Source organism: Lissotriton vulgaris, chromosome 11, assembly GCF_964263255.1.
Source record: "Lissotriton vulgaris chromosome 11, aLisVul1.2, whole genome shotgun sequence".
NCBI lineage: Eukaryota > Metazoa > Chordata > Amphibia > Caudata > Salamandridae > Lissotriton > Lissotriton vulgaris.
Genome location: NC_141699.1, coordinates 368,109,246 through 368,127,346, shown reverse-complemented (window position 1 = coordinate 368,127,346; position 18,101 = coordinate 368,109,246). Strand labels below are relative to the sequence as shown.

The following is an 18,101-nucleotide window of genomic DNA, read 5'->3' as shown; positions in this document are numbered from 1 at the left end:
ATTTTTAGTACCGGTCAAGCCTGTACATGCGCAGTCCCCACTGACCAGTCGTCCCTCAGGAATGTGCCGCCAAACTGACCAGCGGAGTTGTAACCCCTCCAATGAGCTGGCTGTGTTCCAAAAATGACCATATATGTACATAACGCTCTGTAACTTTGAACCGCCTATCTTTTTATTACCTGCAAATTGTATAAAAGAACGGGTCACACCGATGTTCGGTGTGATACTTCTTGCATTAACGAAGGGTGCTGTAGGAATGTACCACCACCCCATGGGGTCTTAATAAACTTGTTCTTTGAATTTTTCAGTTTCCGTGCCAACAGTTCTTGAATGTAAGTGGGTTATCTTCGGAGCATGTAGGCCTTGGGAACCCGATACTACAAATTGGCGACCAGGAAGGGACTCATCGGCGACTCGGATGCCCGAAGGAGAGGTCGTGACGAAGGTTTGGAAACTCGCCATGGACGCGTACGCTGCCACCGAGTGACCCGAGTCTTGGCACCCGCGGTGTTTCTTCCTTTCCTTCTGATCTGACCTTCCAGGTGGCGCCGGTCTCCGACTGAGTTCTCGATCGTCTGCGTTGCTGGATAAAGTGCCGTTTGGCTGATTCGATTAAAAGACCTTGGCAGTTGGAATCTGGACCTTTGAGACTTTGGGTAAGATTTGTGATCGGTAAGGTAGTCTGCGGACGCTTACTGAAGTTCTGTGATTTGTGATCGGTAAGGTAGTCCTCGGATGCTTGCCGAAGTTCTATGATCTATGTCTTTGATTTGAGTTAGCTAACATTTGTGAATTTGTGAATTTTGAATCTATATGTGTAGTGCACTTCACATAGGCAGGCATGTAGAGATGTTTCTCTAATTTTGTTTTTTTCCTCTGAGCGGCACGTTTGTGTGAAGTACTGTAAGTGCCATTTTATACGGTATCGCGCTTTCGTGATACTTTTTGAACATGCCTGTTTTAAGCACACTCCGAGGGATGTGCTGTCTTGGAAATGGTACCACAATTAGGTTAGCGGAAGCACAGCCGGCTCCCCCAGAAGGAACACCAAATCGTGAAATGTATATCAAATTTGGCCTTCCCCCTATAATGTACAGTAAACTATGGAACAAGTATACTAAATCGGATCCTGAATTGCAATGGCCTCTACATGGGTCGTTCGATTTGCGTAAAGTACAGTTTGTGGAGCAATGTTTGTTTCAACGAAGGTCTAGACAAAATATGTTTGATTGTGTACGAATGTGGGAGAAAGCGGTGCGTGAGCGAATGAAACGTGAAGTTGCCTTGGCAGACAAAGAGCAGCGCAAGGCTGCTCGTGATAAGGCTTTACAGCTTGAGGAAAAGGAGGCTCAGGAGAAGAAAGAGAGGGAGGAACGGGAACGTAAATTGAAAACGACTGGTCAATTCCCTATTCGCCGACCGCTTTATCCTGTCCTTAATAATGAAATTGATGATTTTTCATTGCTAGATCGATCACCACCTCCGTACGTTTCGCCTACGGCTCCAACTGCAGATTCGGATGACGACGGACAGGATAAGCCGGGAAAGAAGGGTGTATCTGGTGCCAGGTTTTCTGCGGAGAGATCCGCACATTTACGTAGTTGGGCTCGTAAAGTGCATACGAATTTTGTTACTCAGGCTGACGTTATTACTGAAAGGAGTAATTGGACAGAACAAGAATTACTGTATTTTCTGGCTACTTTGGCAGATGAAGTTGTTATTGCATATCGTCAATTTTCAGATACGTTAGAACCTAAGGTTGTGTCAGTTCACCGTGAGAATCTGGATAAAGGTATATTTGATCTTTCAGATGTCGATGCCCTTTACAAGTAACTGATCCAGCTGCGGGATGAGATCACCAGATTGCGGGACGAGCGGAAAAAGAATAAGGAGTCCGGGCCGGAGTCTACTGGGCAATCTAAGGAGAGTTCTCTTCGGGGTTCAGATAAGAGTTCTGCAATGCATGTTATGCCTATGCGTGAAGCCGCACCTTTGTATGTTCCACCAAAAGGGGAAGGTACAGATGATGATAAAATGTCAAAGGATGCGAAGGGGTGTATACGCCTTGGAATAGAGCAGATGTTATGGCGTTGAAAAATTCTTTACCTGACCTTCGTAAAAATCCGGCAGCATTCTATGAAGGTGTGGAAGGGGCTATTTCGTCCTGTGTGATGACTCTTGTTGACATAGATCTGTTTTTTGGGTTAATTCTTCCGCCTGATATGTGGAGACTAATTCGTAAAAATAATGATGAAACGATACTTGGGGGAACATGGAAAGAAATAAATGCAGCTGATTTAGATAGGGAACCGGCATGTAAGCCTTGCCAGTTGATTGTAGACCTCCCGGCGGCTATTTTGAATAAATTAAAAACGCTCGTACCTTCCAAAAAGATCGATTGGACCATGTTAGCTTCGTGCAAACAAAAGCCAGATGAAACGGTCTCAGATTTCTTTACACGCTTCGAAGAGGCGTTTCATGATTACAGTGGTCAATCTTTAACAGATGATACGGGTCGGCATTTGTTTGTAGATAAGTATGTGGCTAATCTCCTACCGGAGATTGCAAAACGATTGAAGTCGAGTGAAAGTTCCTGGGCCACGGCGACCCCTGCGTCTTTGTTAACTATGGCTCAATATTATGAGCGGCAGGAGTTGGAGGCTAAAGAAAGTGTTGATAAGAAGGCGAAAGAATTGAAAACGAAGGTGATGTTGGCACAGGTTCGTGGAACACAGGGTAGAGGGAATGATAGAGGTAGACGAGGTGGAGGAAATACGTTGTACGGTCGTACGGATATAGCGGAGGATCAATGTGCTTATTGTAAAGAGTTTGGGCATTGGGCTGAAGATTGTCCGGTACTTCGTGAACAACGTAGCCAGCGTGGTCGAGGAGGCGGCAGGTCGAGGGGCAGTTATACGGGGGCGAGAGGTGGTGGAGGCGATCGTGGAAGGGCTGAGGAGAGGGGTCGTGGCCAGGATGAACGAAATACTGTTGATAGACGAAACCAATATCAGATATCGGAGGGTGAGAATGTGGAGCATCAGGATTATGTGCATGCATAGGACTGCGTAGGATGGGGTACGGAATCAATTGAAGTGCCGGTAGATCAGAAGGGTCCATATGTAACAGCGGGCATTTTGGGTTCTACTGATCAATTTCTAGTCGACACAGGAGCTACTCGTAGCGCTTTGTCAAAAAACTTGGTTCCGAGGGCTCCCCTGTCTGGCGAAATGATAACATGTGTAGGGTTCGATGGCACACCCTCCCCTAGCCCATTGTCAAAACCCCTTGCACTTTGTCTTGACAAATTTTTTAGTTTTGGTCAATTTTTGCTATCGCCCCATACACCAGATAATATCCTGGCAATTGATTTGCTTAAATATTTTCGAGCAACGATACGGTGCGCTCCTGAGGGAGTGCGGGTTATCCTGAATGACAATTATCCTGACTCAGATAGGTTTTGCACTATACTAGACATTCCAGCTTTGGCCTCTCTCCCGCACACGTTATGGACGACCTCAGACACGGATGTGGGAGAGATGCGTATTCCACCTATTCATATTACTGTTAAGGAGGGGGCCTCTCTGCCACGGGTGCCACAGTATAAGATTTTGAGGGAAGGTGAAATTGCCCTGACACACATTGTTCAAGATTTGATAACTGCAGGAGTGGTGGAAGAGGTTCCTTATAATGTTTGTAACAGCCCTATTCTTCGGATCCTTAAGAGAGATACTGACGACAAAGTCTATCGGTTTATTATTGACTTGAGAGAAATTAACAAAATTGTCATTCCCCAATACCCGGTGGTGTCCGACATTACGACCTTGCTCACACTGGTGCCACCAACGGCAACGACCTTTAGTGTAATTGACTTGAAAAATGCGTTCTTTTCCATCCCTGTCCATCCTGATAGCAGATATTTGTTTGGCTTCACGTTAAATAATAAATCGTATAGATTTTGTCGTGTTCCTCAAGGTTACACTGAGAGCCCGAGTATCTACAGCCAGGCTTTGAAAAGACAGCTTGATTCCTTTGAGTTACAGTCTGGGGTTGTCCTTATCCAATATGTGGATGACCTTCTGCTTGCTGCAGATTCTTATGCACAATGTGAGGAGAGTACGATTGCGTTGCTTTCTTTTCTGGCACAGAATAATCACAAGGTTTCTAAGAAAAAACGTCAATACTGTAGACCCAAGGTGACCTACCTCGGTCATCTTTTGTCTAAGGAAGGGCGTGCATTAACATCAGATCGAATTCAGGCGATTTTAGATACACCAGTCCCCCGCACGCAGAGAGATGTACGCGCCTTCATAGGGTTAACGTCCTTTTGTAGGCAGTGGATCATGGGGTTTTCGCACATTATAAAACCCTTGCTAGCGTTACTGTCCAAAGCTACACCAATGCCCCTTGAATGGACAGATGAATGTCAAAATGCTTTTGAACAATTGAGACAGGCCCTTTGCTCTGCTCCCGCATTAGGTACACCAGATTACACGAAGATTTTCACATTGTACGTGCACGAGAAAGATGGGTGCGCTTTATCAGTGTTAGTGCAAGCACACGGGGATAAGCAGAGGCCATGTGCGTATTTTTGAGCCATTCTTGATCCTGTAGCACGAGGGTTACCTAGGTGTTGGTGTTGCTTAAGGAGTTTTTCCCTCGATTTGGAGTTTGTAAATTTTTGTGGAGCGATAATGGGCCTCACTTTGTCGGGAAAATTGTGGAGTATGTGCTGAAGGGGCTGGGGATTCAGCAGAAGTTTCATGCTGTGTTCCACCCTCAGTCGGCAGGTCTTGTTGAGCGGTACAATGCCACGTTGAAACTCAAACTGGCTAAGATTGTGGCGTCTACGACATTGAAGTGGCCGGATGCTTTGCCGCTAGCATTACTCTCTCTCAGATCAGTGCCCCACTCGCGAACTGGCCTCACACCATATGAGGTGGTGTTTGGAAGGCCTATGAATATTTGGGGAGTGCCCAAGCCGCGATTAATACATGATGTGCCTTGTATAATGATGAACGATTATTTGGCACGATTAACAAATGATTTGCTTTCTATTCATCAACAGGTTCGAGAAGCGCTCCCTGACAACTCTACTGGAGAGGGCCATGATCTTCGCCCTGGAGACCACGTTATGATCAAATCGTTTGAGAGGGCGAACAGCTTGGAACCGAGGTGGCGTGGCCCCGAGCAGGTCCTCCTGGCGACTCGAACAGCTGTACGAGTGACCAATAGGAAGCGGTGGGTGCATTCAACTCACTGCCGTCGTGTCTCTCCTGATCTGGTGAATCCTGCTGTGTTGACCGACTACAAAGAGATTCTGGAGAAAGAAAAGAGCCCAGCTGTGACGTCGGCCGAAGTTGAGGGAGCCTTCCCGGACCACACTGTTTCTGGACGAGAGCGCTATAATCTGCGGCCACGATAAGAAGATTTTTTTGGTTTTCGAGACTGGTTGGTTACCGCTCTGGGGTTTGTGAAACGGAAACCGGGAATCTCAAGGGGGGGGATCAGTTCTGCCAAGAGTAGCGACACCCGTCTTGACCCCGGAGAAGAAAACAACGGCTACCTCGGAGCTCAGCACCGTATTTTTCTTTTTTAGGTATATACATATGTATATCTGAGACTTTGTGAACAATTTGAACTATCTGAGACATTAAGAACTTTTTGAACTATGGCGTCTTCCGCATCACGAGACAAAAGAATACTTGGTGCCATCCTTTTCGTCTTGACAATTGTGGTAATAGCTGTGATAGCCTGGGTAGTTGAACTCGTGGTGCCTGCACGTGAACATTTGCTGCCGACTACCCCGGCTCCATCTGAACATTTTCACTTCACCTTGCCCTATCATGAAGAACGGCACCGACAGACTTATTTGAACAATAGCTTTATTCAGATTCTGCATCATACACATAACATGACAAATACGTCTAATTGTTGGGTGTGTGGGATGTTGCCTGGGCACCAGAAGAAAGGGGGCACTCCACTCATTCCTCTCCAGTTTTCACATAATGGATCCTGTAATGCCTGGTACACTCTTCTCTTCACTTTGAGATGGCCAACAAAAGGGGGGGTGCTTTTCCGTTTGAATAAAATTTGCTATCACGACAGGGATGGGTATCCACGAGCTGAGGGTACTCGATTTGAATGGGAGGAGTACCGCCCCGATAATGCATCTGCCTCACGTGTTTACAGCAATCAACGGAACATCAATGTATCCAGCTCACATGTTATTAATGTTATTGCTACTAAAGCTGATTTGTGTATACGCAATAAAGGTACAATTCCGGTGGGGAAAAGTGAATGCAACACCACACTTACCTTTGACAGCCCGAATGGCATATCGTTTGTAGCATCCCGTAACACTTATTTCATTTGTGGAACGAAAGGTTATCATCAGCTTCCATTGGGATGGTTAGGCACTTGTTATGTATCTTTTGTACTACCCCTGTATTCATCGCCCCGCCAATGTATCATAATGATTATATTTTGTATCATGATTTTGTTTTGAATCGTGTCAAACGGACTGTTGTTCTGGACGATATCGACCAGACCGATACTGCCTTACAGCAATATGTGGACTTTAATTTGGGACTGTTTTCCTTTGTGGGGGCCGCTCTGAATAGTCGGAAAATACGACGATTGACCGGTGTTGTTGAGGCTGTAGCCAATGATACTGCTATTGCACTTGGAAATATTACGGAAGAACTCCAGATTTCTAGGATTGTTACGCTCCAAAACAGAATGGTTCTAGATGTAGTTCTAGCTGATCGTGGGGGGGCATGTAGAATCATCGGAAGCAGCTGCTGTGTATACGTACCTGACAATTCACCATCTGTTTATGATGCTATTTCGAAATTGCATAAGATAGCTGCTGAAATACACCCGGACAATGGGACTTGGACTCTTTCAGGGTGGTTCTGGTCAATGCTTACCACCTGGGGTTGGAAACTGCTAACGATTTTATGTATCATTGTGGGGATACTGTTCTTTGTATGCTTATGTATTCAATGTGGCCCAGCTTTATGTTCCATGTGCTTATTGGCTTGCATACCATCAAGACGAGCTCTTGCTCATGACAAAATGATGCTTCATAAAGTAGTAACTCAAATAATGCTAATCGATATTGAAGATGAACACCCTGATTATGTTCACTATGAGGTAGCTTCAGCTAAACGCTAAAAGGGTCGTCTGTCGTAATTTGACAATGGCCGAGTTAGCGCTTAGCTGTGCTACACGTTTTCCCGCTTAACTTGGCTATATTTGGAAACGCCATTTTGTGTGTTACGGCGGCCATCTTAGATCATAAGCGGCCTCGTGGCCGGCGTGCCCTTTAGTCCGTTATCCGTACCACTGACCACTCGAGTTTGCCCAGCAACAGGCTATTTTTAGTACCGGTCAAGCCTGTACATGCGCAGTCCCCACTGACCAGTCGTCCCTCAGGAATGTGCCGCCAAACTGACCAGCGGAGTTGTAACCCCTCCAATGAGCTGGCTGTGTTCCAAAAATGACCATATATGTACATAACGCTCTGTAACTTTGTACCGCCTATCTTTTTATTACCTGCAAATTGTATAAAAGAACGGGTCACACCGATGTTCGGTGTGATACTTCTTGCATTACCGAAGGGTGCTGTAGGAATGTACCACCACCCCATGGGGTCTTAATAAACTTGTTCTTTGAATTTTTCAGTTTCCGTGCCAACAGTTCTTGAATGCAAGTGGGTTATCTTCGGAGCATGTAGGCCTTGGGAACCCGATACTACAGTATGACTTTAAGGCGTTTAAGAATATTTTAAAGGGGAAACTTGCTTTGAGATGATGTTAAGACAAATTTTTACCTTTTTATTCCACTTTTATACTGGCTTTTTAGATAGCTTTTATATATCGGCTCTTAGAATGAGGAGTAGGTGTTATATTCCCGAGTTTTAGGCCAGTGTATCAAGGAAGATTATTCCTTACATTGTCCTGGAAAATAAAGTTTCAGCTGTGACCTGTTGCACACATTTGCATGCATGACAATGTTGGATTTGTTCCTCTGAAACTACTTTACTTATACATCCAGCTTCTCACAATATTGACATGTACCAAGCCTCTCTATGCACTAGGTACAAAAGTCGTCTTATCTTCATCCACGAGGTGACAGCGCTATCTATATATCCATAACAACACTAATCTAGCACGCACATCGCGATGACTGATTTGATCATAAATCATAGGCATCCTGATAGATTGGTAGAGGAGGCACTTCTACTGACACTGAAGGTCCCTCCCTGATGAGTAATCTGTGAAGTGTCCAACTCTAGACCAAGGTGGGGTCTTTCACTATCTCCCATCAGGTAATGGGGTTGGATCGTCTCTAGACGGGATTCTTGGCTCTACATCTACACACACTCTAGGTACACTTAGAGTAGGTTTGGCGTTGTAGTAGTACTTTACAATACCATTTTGCATATATGCCTGCAAATATTCATTGGTTCAGCACCATGGTAGAAATGTATCTACTGTTTACTCTCTTGGTGCTTGTAATCTCCTTTATTTGTCTCTGTCTCCTAATCATTACAGCACACGTATTTTATTTTAATTCTGCATTTGTTGATCTCAGTTGAGGTCTGGATCAAATAAAATTTTACTGTTACTGTTATGCGAGAAAAACGTTGTTTCAATAAATATTATTGAAAAGGTCCCACTGTGTATTCTCTGTATATTTCTTTGAGGACAAGTGAGCACGAGTGGCTGAGCGAAAGGTTCTGTCCTGTTTCCACGATTCCTGGGAAATCAGGGTTGCCATGTTCAGTGCTTGCCAGAAACTGTTTGCTCCTTGGAAAGTTAGAGGGGCGCGAAGTGGCAATGTGAGCTAGCTGGTCTATAGGCCAACATATCCTGCGGGGTGTCCGGAATCAGTCTAGGCACCAAGCCCCTAGTTTATGTTGTCCAAACAATGCACAGATCCAACAGATTTGTAGGAACTACACAACACAGCGACTAGACTGTGAGTCTACCAGATATTACGTTACCGAAGGTAATTAACTTTTACATCTGATAGAGACATCTAGCCGCCGATTCCTTAACTTTTGAATTAAATACCATAGCTATACCTCATTGGAGGAGAGTCTGCAAACTAATCCTACCAACGTTCTTGAAGAGAACCAGCCTGTCATAACTAACAGCCGACCTAATGTACGGAGGAATAGCAGAACAAGAGATTCTTAATAGAATCCATGATCACTGTCACAGAACATATAAATAAAAAACAACCCTACAGGCCAGAGAGAATCGGCCTTGAAGGAAAAAAAACCCAAAGGACCAACTGTCAGCTACAGACATTATCCTCTATCCCCCAAGGGGAAAGAGAACTTGTTGACCAAAAGGGCCCAGTGCAAGACAAAAGTCATGCAATCTGCATTTTTCACAACAATAAAGCAATGTCAGAAAAAGAACTATCCTAACAAAATCAAAAAGAATTCTCAGAACTCATTCCATTATACCAAGATGAATGAACACCAAAAGAAAGATGAACACTAATACCTCCATGATATAGAGAATGTGTTAGAGAAAACTGATCACCCGAATATTACGTATTTCACTGCAAAGAGATTAAAATGACACTAATAGGTTTGAATTTAATATTAATATTCATCAAAAATGCCCTTTGTAAAATCTTTGTTTTTGCCACATAGGTGTATCATCTGGACATATGCATAACAAATATAAAATTGTGTCACTATAGACTCTGCGTGGTCTGACAACACATAGAGCACCACTGACCCACATTTTGTGCCGACTGCAGGTATCTACAAAGCCTGTGCCTGCATTGCCTTTATTGTCATGGCCTGAAAGTCTGAACATGACACCAAACCGTGGACATGCTCAAAATACCAAGGCAAGCGAAATACGAAAAGGGAACGCACCCATTAGTGCAGTGTCAAAATATTAAATAAGGAAAAAATTTAACGTTAAAAGGAAGTAATATAAATATATAAACTGAATCCGGATTAGCAACAAGAGCATGCAACAACACTTGTGATACGAAATACAATTTGATCAGAAGACCGCATCAAGAAGTAACAGCCAAGATTTACCAAGGACTTGCAAAACAAAGAGAAAATAGATACATACCCAAAAAGACAAGTAATATATATTCTCCAGACAGATGCAAAAAGCATTGTGGGAGAATAACAAGAAGAGCTTCCTATCCAGGGGCATATGTAGGTAATTCACATTTTGCAATTCTTAAATAGCGATTTTTAAGGAATCGCTATTTGAGAATTGCAAAATGGAATGTAGGTAAAACTCGCAATTTTTTAGCGAATCTCAAAAATTCCTTAATTGCGATTGGCAAATTGCGAATCGCAATTAAGGAATGAGTGTCCCATTCATTCCTATGGGCCAAGAGGCCCATAGGAATGAATGGGGATACATTCTCAAATTGCGATTTTCTATGAGAAAATCACAATTTAAGAATCGCAATTCCAAGGGTGCCAGGGTGTCCAAATGACACCTGTTGCACCCCTGGAATGTGCCTGTAAGTACATGTGGTGCACATACATGCCCTAAGGACATGTCTGTGTACCACATGGCACTTTGAATTAAAAAAAAAATCATTTTGAAAGGAAATCGCAAAATACCATCTATTTGGAGTAGCTGGTATTTTGCGATTCCTTAAGCCCAAATCGCTATTTTAAAGGTGCCCCTACATAGCATTTAAGGAATCACAAAATTGCGATTCCTTAAATGCTTGAGCAAAATAAGGAATCACAATTTTTGCGATTCCTTATTTTGCTAGGTGGCACCTACATACCAAATCGCTGTGCGATTCGCAAACGCCAGAATTCTGCGAATTCCGCCATTTGCGAATCACAAACGCCTACCTACATATGCCCCATAGTCTAAGAACTCAAAACATAAATTGCATTACCAAAAACAGGTAAGGAAACTGCAGCTAGAAGTCTCCATCAGATTGTCTTTCTATCACACAGCATAAGATACAGAGTTCACCCCCTTATGTTCTAGGAATGAACAAATGAATCACCTATCCCCTCTGTGAGAAGTTGGCCTGATATGTAGTGCTCACTATTCTAGTGATCACTGTGTATCATTCCAAACAACCCTTATTGATGATTGGTTGTAAGTCAACCTTATAGACCAGCTATCCTAGTAGCATGGACAAGAGCAGTCTTTAGGCTAAACTCTGGAGGGCGTTTTAAGCCAGCTGTTATACCATCACATATACCCCTTGAACACCAAGTGAAAGGACACCACACAAGTTGTTATGAAAATAAAAGGATATTTATTAATAACAAGTTTACCCTGATCTCTTTATGAGTCAGGGAGCTAAGCACACAACAAAATTCTTAAGAAAATACTTTAAGTTGCACAATTTACACAAATGCCCGTGGGACACGAAAAAGCATATACTACAAAAGTGGAATGCGAAATACTAGCAGGTAAGTAACAAGATCCAGAGGCTTCAGGATCGCTAGGACTACACTACTGAACCTTCAGGTTAGGAGCAGGAGGCCTAGGGAGATCGGGTGCAGAGTGTGCACTCTCACGCGGGATGCGGGACAAAGTCTATGGATACTAGTATTTCGTAAAGTTACAGGTATCGGATGAATCCGACTAGATAGGCTGAAAACAAAAAAGGATCTGGACACTTAGATAGTAAACCTACGTTGGAGCACCGAAATGCTCAGGTTACCTAGCCCAGGGGCTGCGGCTGCATAGGGTTCAAAAGACGTCGGGAATCCTCGTTACAGTCTATGGAGCCTGAAAGAAGAAGTTGCTGGCAGGCGACCAGTGATGAAGTTCGATGTGATCCAAGCCTGGATCGATGATGGAGACGACCTGAAAGCAGAGGGGACTCAGTTCTTAATCACTAGCCAGTGATTAGGTGGGCACCAGGATGGCACCGAATGAAGTCACCTCGACCAGGTGAGTGGGCGACGCTGGACTCTGCTGTCTCTCGGACCAGGAGGCGTTGTCGGCGACCAGGATGGTGGTGCGAGCTGTCCCACGAAGGTGTCTGCTGTCGGCGCTGCTGAAACCAGGATTGGAGCAACAAGCCTTGGCAAAGGCAAGCCCACGCGGTGGAGTCAAGATGGCGTCTGGAGTGGACCAGGAGGGTCCGGGGTGCTCCTCTTTTGGAGGGGAGCAAGGGCCAGTCTGGAGCAACCAGACCAGTGAGGTAATCGTCGTGGTTCGTCGTCAGGAGGGCTACAAGCCAGCAGGCAAGTGGCCGGACAACGCGGTGAGCAGCAAAGAGCAGAAGGGCCCCACGCAGATCTCGTGGATGCTGGGGGGCTGGACTTCGGTGCTGGAGCTGCTCAGGGTTAGGGCTTCTCAAACCCCAAAGCACTCACTCGAGGATCCCTCGGCGGTTGTGCTGGATAAGCGTCGTGCAGTTTTGAAGATGGCCGGTCCCTTCAGGTCTTGTCACACCCACGAATCTCAGCTGGGCTGATGATGCAGGTAGAGGTCAGAGGTGCCAGGGAATCCGGGTCTCGTCGAACTGGTCAGTCTTGATCCGGAGAATGGACGTGCAGCAAACCGCATGCGCTTAGATGGTGCCCGCTGGTGCAGGGTGGCTACTCCTTAGCCACAAGGGAGAGTCTTCAGAAATGGTCAAGAGTCCTTTCGTGGAAAGTAGTCAAGATTCAGAATTATCTAATTTGGGAAAGGGGCCCGCTCCTACCTTTATTCTAAAGAAAGGGGCTGGCACGCGACTAGGTCCTGCCCATGGGTGGGACCAGGAAGGGGGTGGTTACACCCCTCTCCCTTGTTCCGGACATTCCCCAGCTCAGGGGCAGGTGTGCCCCTGGAACTGGTTCAAGCCGGCATATGCACAGTGAGCACCGGGGTGCCACTTGCAGTCACCTTCCTCTCAGCCCTGCCTACCTGGGATACACAAAACCCTGTCTGGGATGGTGCTAGCGCCGCCCCCGACAGGAAACCCTTTGTCCAAGCTCTCCTCGCTGGAAGGACTCCCAGCAGCAGGAGGTCAGACTTGTGTCTGTGGTGGCAGCATCCATTTTGTGATGCTGAGGCTCGAGTTAACTTTAACCGGGCTTCTCAGTTACATACATGTCGTATCCCTCTAGAAGGGTGGAATGTTAACCCCGTCGCCAGAATTGGCAAAGGGTTAGTATTCCAATTCGTATGACACCTTACTCGACATGTTTTGATAAAGCGATACCAAAGTTGGCAAATAACCGCGAGGATTATAATGCACTTAAGAGTATATGGTACGCGTTTTCATGGAACAGCTATTAGGACTTGGTTCCGCAAGCTGCAGACGGGCTCAGCTCATGCCAGAGCACCATCTCACATAATTCCAAGCACTCTGCCTTCAGGATTGATAAGGCCTGCCATAGGAGTGGCTGATAGGAATACATGTGTCCATTTTAGGGTTAGATATAGGACTACTATATCTAAAGCAAAGGGTGATTACACCACCTTGCCCCAGCTGTCGTGCAGCCAGTTGTGTCAGATTTGGATGGCCAGCCAGGGGTGGCATAATACATGCTGCAGCCCCTGGTAGGCCCTGGGTACACCTATGCCCTGGATACCTAAGGTATACTGTACAGGGACTGATAAGGTGGCTCAGTATCCAATTAGATATGTACCTAAGGTACAATTTAATCCATTTTACAGAGAGAGCAGTGGGCCTGGGGCCCTGAATAGCAGGATCCCAGGTCAACTAAGTCGAAAAACCAGCAAAAAAAACACCGGGGAAAAAGTTGGGGGTAACCATAGTCAGATATCCACCTTCCTACACCCTCCAAAGAGGAGAAGGCAAGTAACTCGGGTTTCCAAAGAATACATCATAAACTCTGAGTTTACTCACAGAATTTTCCAAAAGGTGGGCACATATAATAAAAATTTCGCTATGCAGGCCGCTCAGAAGGAGAAAACAACCTCCATCATAAAACACATAGTCCATGAGGACTTGAATGAAGGATGAACCACAAGAAAATGTTTTCAAAAGAATACAAAGTGTAGGCCCTGAATCCATCAGCGCTATAATACCAATGCGCACCACATGCGTAGTAAGGACACACTGCGCTGATTACTCTAACAAGTAAAGATCAGAACGTCCCAATATACAGAACTTACCACAGGAAACAGCCCTCAGTCATTTAAATCAATCCTAAAGAAGGGAAAAAAATTGTACGGAGAATAAAACAGCTGCTCTCTCAGGATACCAAGTGTTCAAACCAACAACAGACATTTAAAATGCCCTAACAAAGCTTACTCGCTTATAAAGAAATTGCCTGCATCTCAAGTACAAAGACAAGTTACCCAGTAATAAACAACAAAAAGCTATGGGGCACATGCATCATTGGAAATTGCGCTCGCAAAGGGGCAGATTCGCAGAATCAGCCACTTTGCGACCGCAATTTTTGCATTTGGGATGCATCATCCCAAATTGACAAAATCGCAATTTTCAATTGCATTTAAGGCATCGCAAATTGCGATGCATTAAATGCAATGCAAGTTTTCATTTACATTAGCGATTTCGCTATCATGGACCGCTAAATACCGATCATTTCAACCTTATGATATTTAACGGAAACTGAAAAATGCACTAAAGTGCATTTTTCAAAGTTTCAGGTTACACACACACACATGCCCGTGGGGCATGTCTGTGCGCAACATGGGTGCACATCACTATTTCAGGGGTGCAACAGGGTGTCCTTTTGACACCCTTGGACCCTTGAAATTACATGCGCAATTTGCGAGTACCTATTGGTACTTGCAAATTGCGCATGCAATTTCCTATTCATTCCAATGGGCCTGTAGGCCCATAGGAATGGATGGGAAGCCATTCCTTAATTGTGACTTGAAATTTGTGAGTCGCAATTAAGGAATGTTTAGGAATCGCTATTTTTATAGTGATTCCTACATGCATAGGCTTTTGCGAGTCCTTAATTGTAATTCCTTAAGAATCGCAATTAAGGACTTGCAAAAGCATAGCTTGATGCATGTGTCCCTATGGTTCTAAAGACCTCTATCTGTCATGGAAGCGTCTTAAGACAAAGTCAACTAGCCAGCCTCTGAGAAACCCCAAGTTGCCAACCAAGCTTTGCACTTTAATGCTACTAACAATGCCATAGAGTGACCCAGAGAGTCAGTAGTGTCCATACCACACCTCATGGTAAGCCTAGCAGCCTGCTGACCCTCTTTAATCAAATCACCAAACTCTGAGCGAAGGTTATTCATGAGAGATGGTAACAAATTCTGTTGTGAATCTTATAAAGCATGAGAATATCGCCCCAGCACACAAGATGTATTGATGAATCTCAAGGCTGAGCTTGCTGAAGCAAAGAAGTGTTTACCACATGCATAATGACTCCTAGACTCCTTCGTCACTGGAGTTTTAGGAACAAAATCTACATCCTGTGAAGAAGTCACAACCTAAGTCACCAAGCTACAGGTGGAAGGGTGTCTTTGAAGACAAACTGGGTCCCCAGGTGAAGGCAGATGTCTACGTGCAATATCTCGGTCCACTAAGGCCCGCGACTAAGGCTTGACCCAAGTACCAAAAAAATGTACCTCGCCAAACGGAATAACAGGTTCTTCCCCAGTCTGTCCCTGAAAAAGGACCTCAATCAAAGGGTCTGTGGCAGTTTTCACTGTAGGAAGTGGCAAGCTTAAAACTGTAGCTACTTTCCTTAGCATATCTGCAAAGGAGGAACTTTCCTTCGTAGCAAGGCCAGAGGGAGAAAGCAACCCAGACCACTAGCCTCTTCCAGAGCAGACAACCATCTCTTCTCCATCTGGGGCACAAAAATGCTGGGAATGGGCTGAAAGGGACCTGCCTCAATGTACACAGGCTATCTTTCCACAAGAAGGAATCAAACCTGCATATTCCCCTCAGTTTGAATAGTCGACCCGGCATCCGACGTCATACGATGCCTACGCCGAGGAGGAGAAACAACTTCGACCAACGCTGCTGACATCAGTGACAGAGTCAGCTATTCAAAGTTTGGCGTCGTCAGTCGAGATCCGAAAAGACTGGGACCTGTACCAAAGCAGCGTCGGACGATGTCAACCAGTGCCGATCCATGGACTCCAACGGCTCGGCTGTCACTGAGGTTCAAACCCTTAGATGGCATCCCACTCACCTCCTTGGGGCCTAAAGGCGCTCCAGAGGGAGATAGGATACCAAAGATGAGGTGCAAGGTATTATAATATTCCCTCATCTGAGCCATCGAAGCCCCATCTCCAGGAAGCACAGGGAGACGCAGAGCAACATCGCGTACAGCCGCCTCAACAATCGAGCGGGAGGAGCCATGGGAGACGGTGACTCCATGTGGTGAAGTCTGAGAATGCCACGACTTCACCCGACCCTTACCTTTTGACTTCCCCAGAGAACGATGTACTCCAGAACGGTTCCGGCACCTTGGTTCCCGAAACGATGAAGACTGAGGTTGGGAAGCCTCCGAGGACCGTAACATATGTGCCACCATCAACTTCAAACGCTGCTCCTTTAGCGACTTCGGTTTAAGTTTCAGGCAGAACCCACAATCCTCGACATTGTGGTGCTCACCTAAACACTAGATACAAATTGTATGCAGGTCCCGCACCAAAATATGTTGGCTACAAGACCCACCAGGTTTGAAACCTGTGACATAGAAAAGGCACACTGTTCCACCGACAAGTATCGAGGTAGGTAAAAAAAAAGACCTGAGGAACTACTTCTCCTGATCCGCGTTAAAGCGCGGAAAAGAAGAAACTGACTTCCACACGCCGGAGGGGACTTATATGGCTCCACTGACGTCATGACCAGAGCCCACAGTCAGAGCCCGGCGTGCAGAAGTTCTGCTGATAAATTTACGGATTCTGACTGCCGTCAGGAGAGAATTCAAAAGTTAAAGAATCTGCAGCAAGATGTCTCTATCAGATAAACTTGTTTATTTTCCCAATGCTTGTTTGCAGTTAAGTAAAAAGTGCTAATTTACTATACCTTGTACATTCTGCCTCTCCAGAACCCTCCGATGGACCTTTCTTATTGTTGTGTCAAAAATTATATAAAAATATTAACTATTTTTATAAATTGGTGTTGGATTTCTTCAGTGTCTTGTGTACGCTTTCTTCAATTATTTTGGTGCTGTTTGAATGCTTTACACTTGTTCCTTTGTGTAAGTATGTCTTCTCAGAGCCATAGCTACCCAGTATTGGGCTACGGCCTAACAAACTAAACCTAAAAGGTGTGCAAGTGTATTACAAGGAGAAGTAGCACTATCACACCATATAATGCACCCTAGTCCTTCTTAAAGGTCCAGTCTGTTTCCCGTTGCCGGTTACCTTGTTTGTTTTCTGTTGCCACCTGCCCATTCTTTTTCCTTACCTACCTTTTATTTTTGGCAGTTCCTCATTCTATCTTTTGGTTATGGATACTGATTTAGCTAATAATGCAATGTAACGCATGTTACGCTCAAATAAGCTATTTTGTACTTCTGTCTATGTGGCTCATTAACTGTCTGGTTATGTAATCGCTTTACCTAGTACGAAATACTTGTTTGTTTGCCACTGCTGGCTAACCTGTCGTTTTCTTATTGCTGGTTATCTGCCATTGTTTCTGTTACTGGCTCTTAAGTGTATTTTATATTCCTAGTGATGCAAGTAATATCTTAATGCTGCTTACGTAATCTAATTTCCTGTTGCTGGATACCTTGTTTATTTTATATTGCTGGCTACCTGGTCAATTTCTTTTTGCTTGTTACCTGTCGCAATTCCCCTTGCTGGTTTGTCTTTTTACTTGTTACATGGTTTATTTCACGCTGGTACATACCTGAAAGTTTTACTGTTACTTATTTCCTTGACTATTTACCATTGCAGATTAAATGTCACATTATTAGTTACCTGCTCTATTCCTGGCTGAACTTTGTTGTACAAAGTCCGCGTCTCCACGTGTTCAGGCACCTGTATTTGCAGTCGAAGGACGTATAAGGCAAGTCGCTCTGCAGAAGATCCAAGATGACCATGTGTAGGAGCAGCTACTTCTGGTGACCCAAAGAGACCCTGACATTATTTGTTAGAATATCATTAACTCACCAAGAACATTTCTTGCTTGGTCCTGAGCCTACAGGGATCAAACTA

General features: G+C 44.8%; 1 protein-coding gene across 1 annotated transcript in view; it reads right to left on the bottom strand.

Moving 5' to 3' along the window:
• LOC147679786 (myoferlin-like) overlaps positions 1 to 18,101 on the bottom strand; it is a 3,853,508-nt gene that overhangs the window by 1,119,057 nt on the left and 2,716,350 nt on the right. The window contains exon 23 of the mRNA XM_086943347.1: positions 17,865 to 18,004. Coding sequence (XP_086799473.1) covers positions 17,865 to 18,004 — 140 coding nt within the window. The remainder of the gene's footprint in view (positions 1 to 17,864; positions 18,005 to 18,101) is intronic.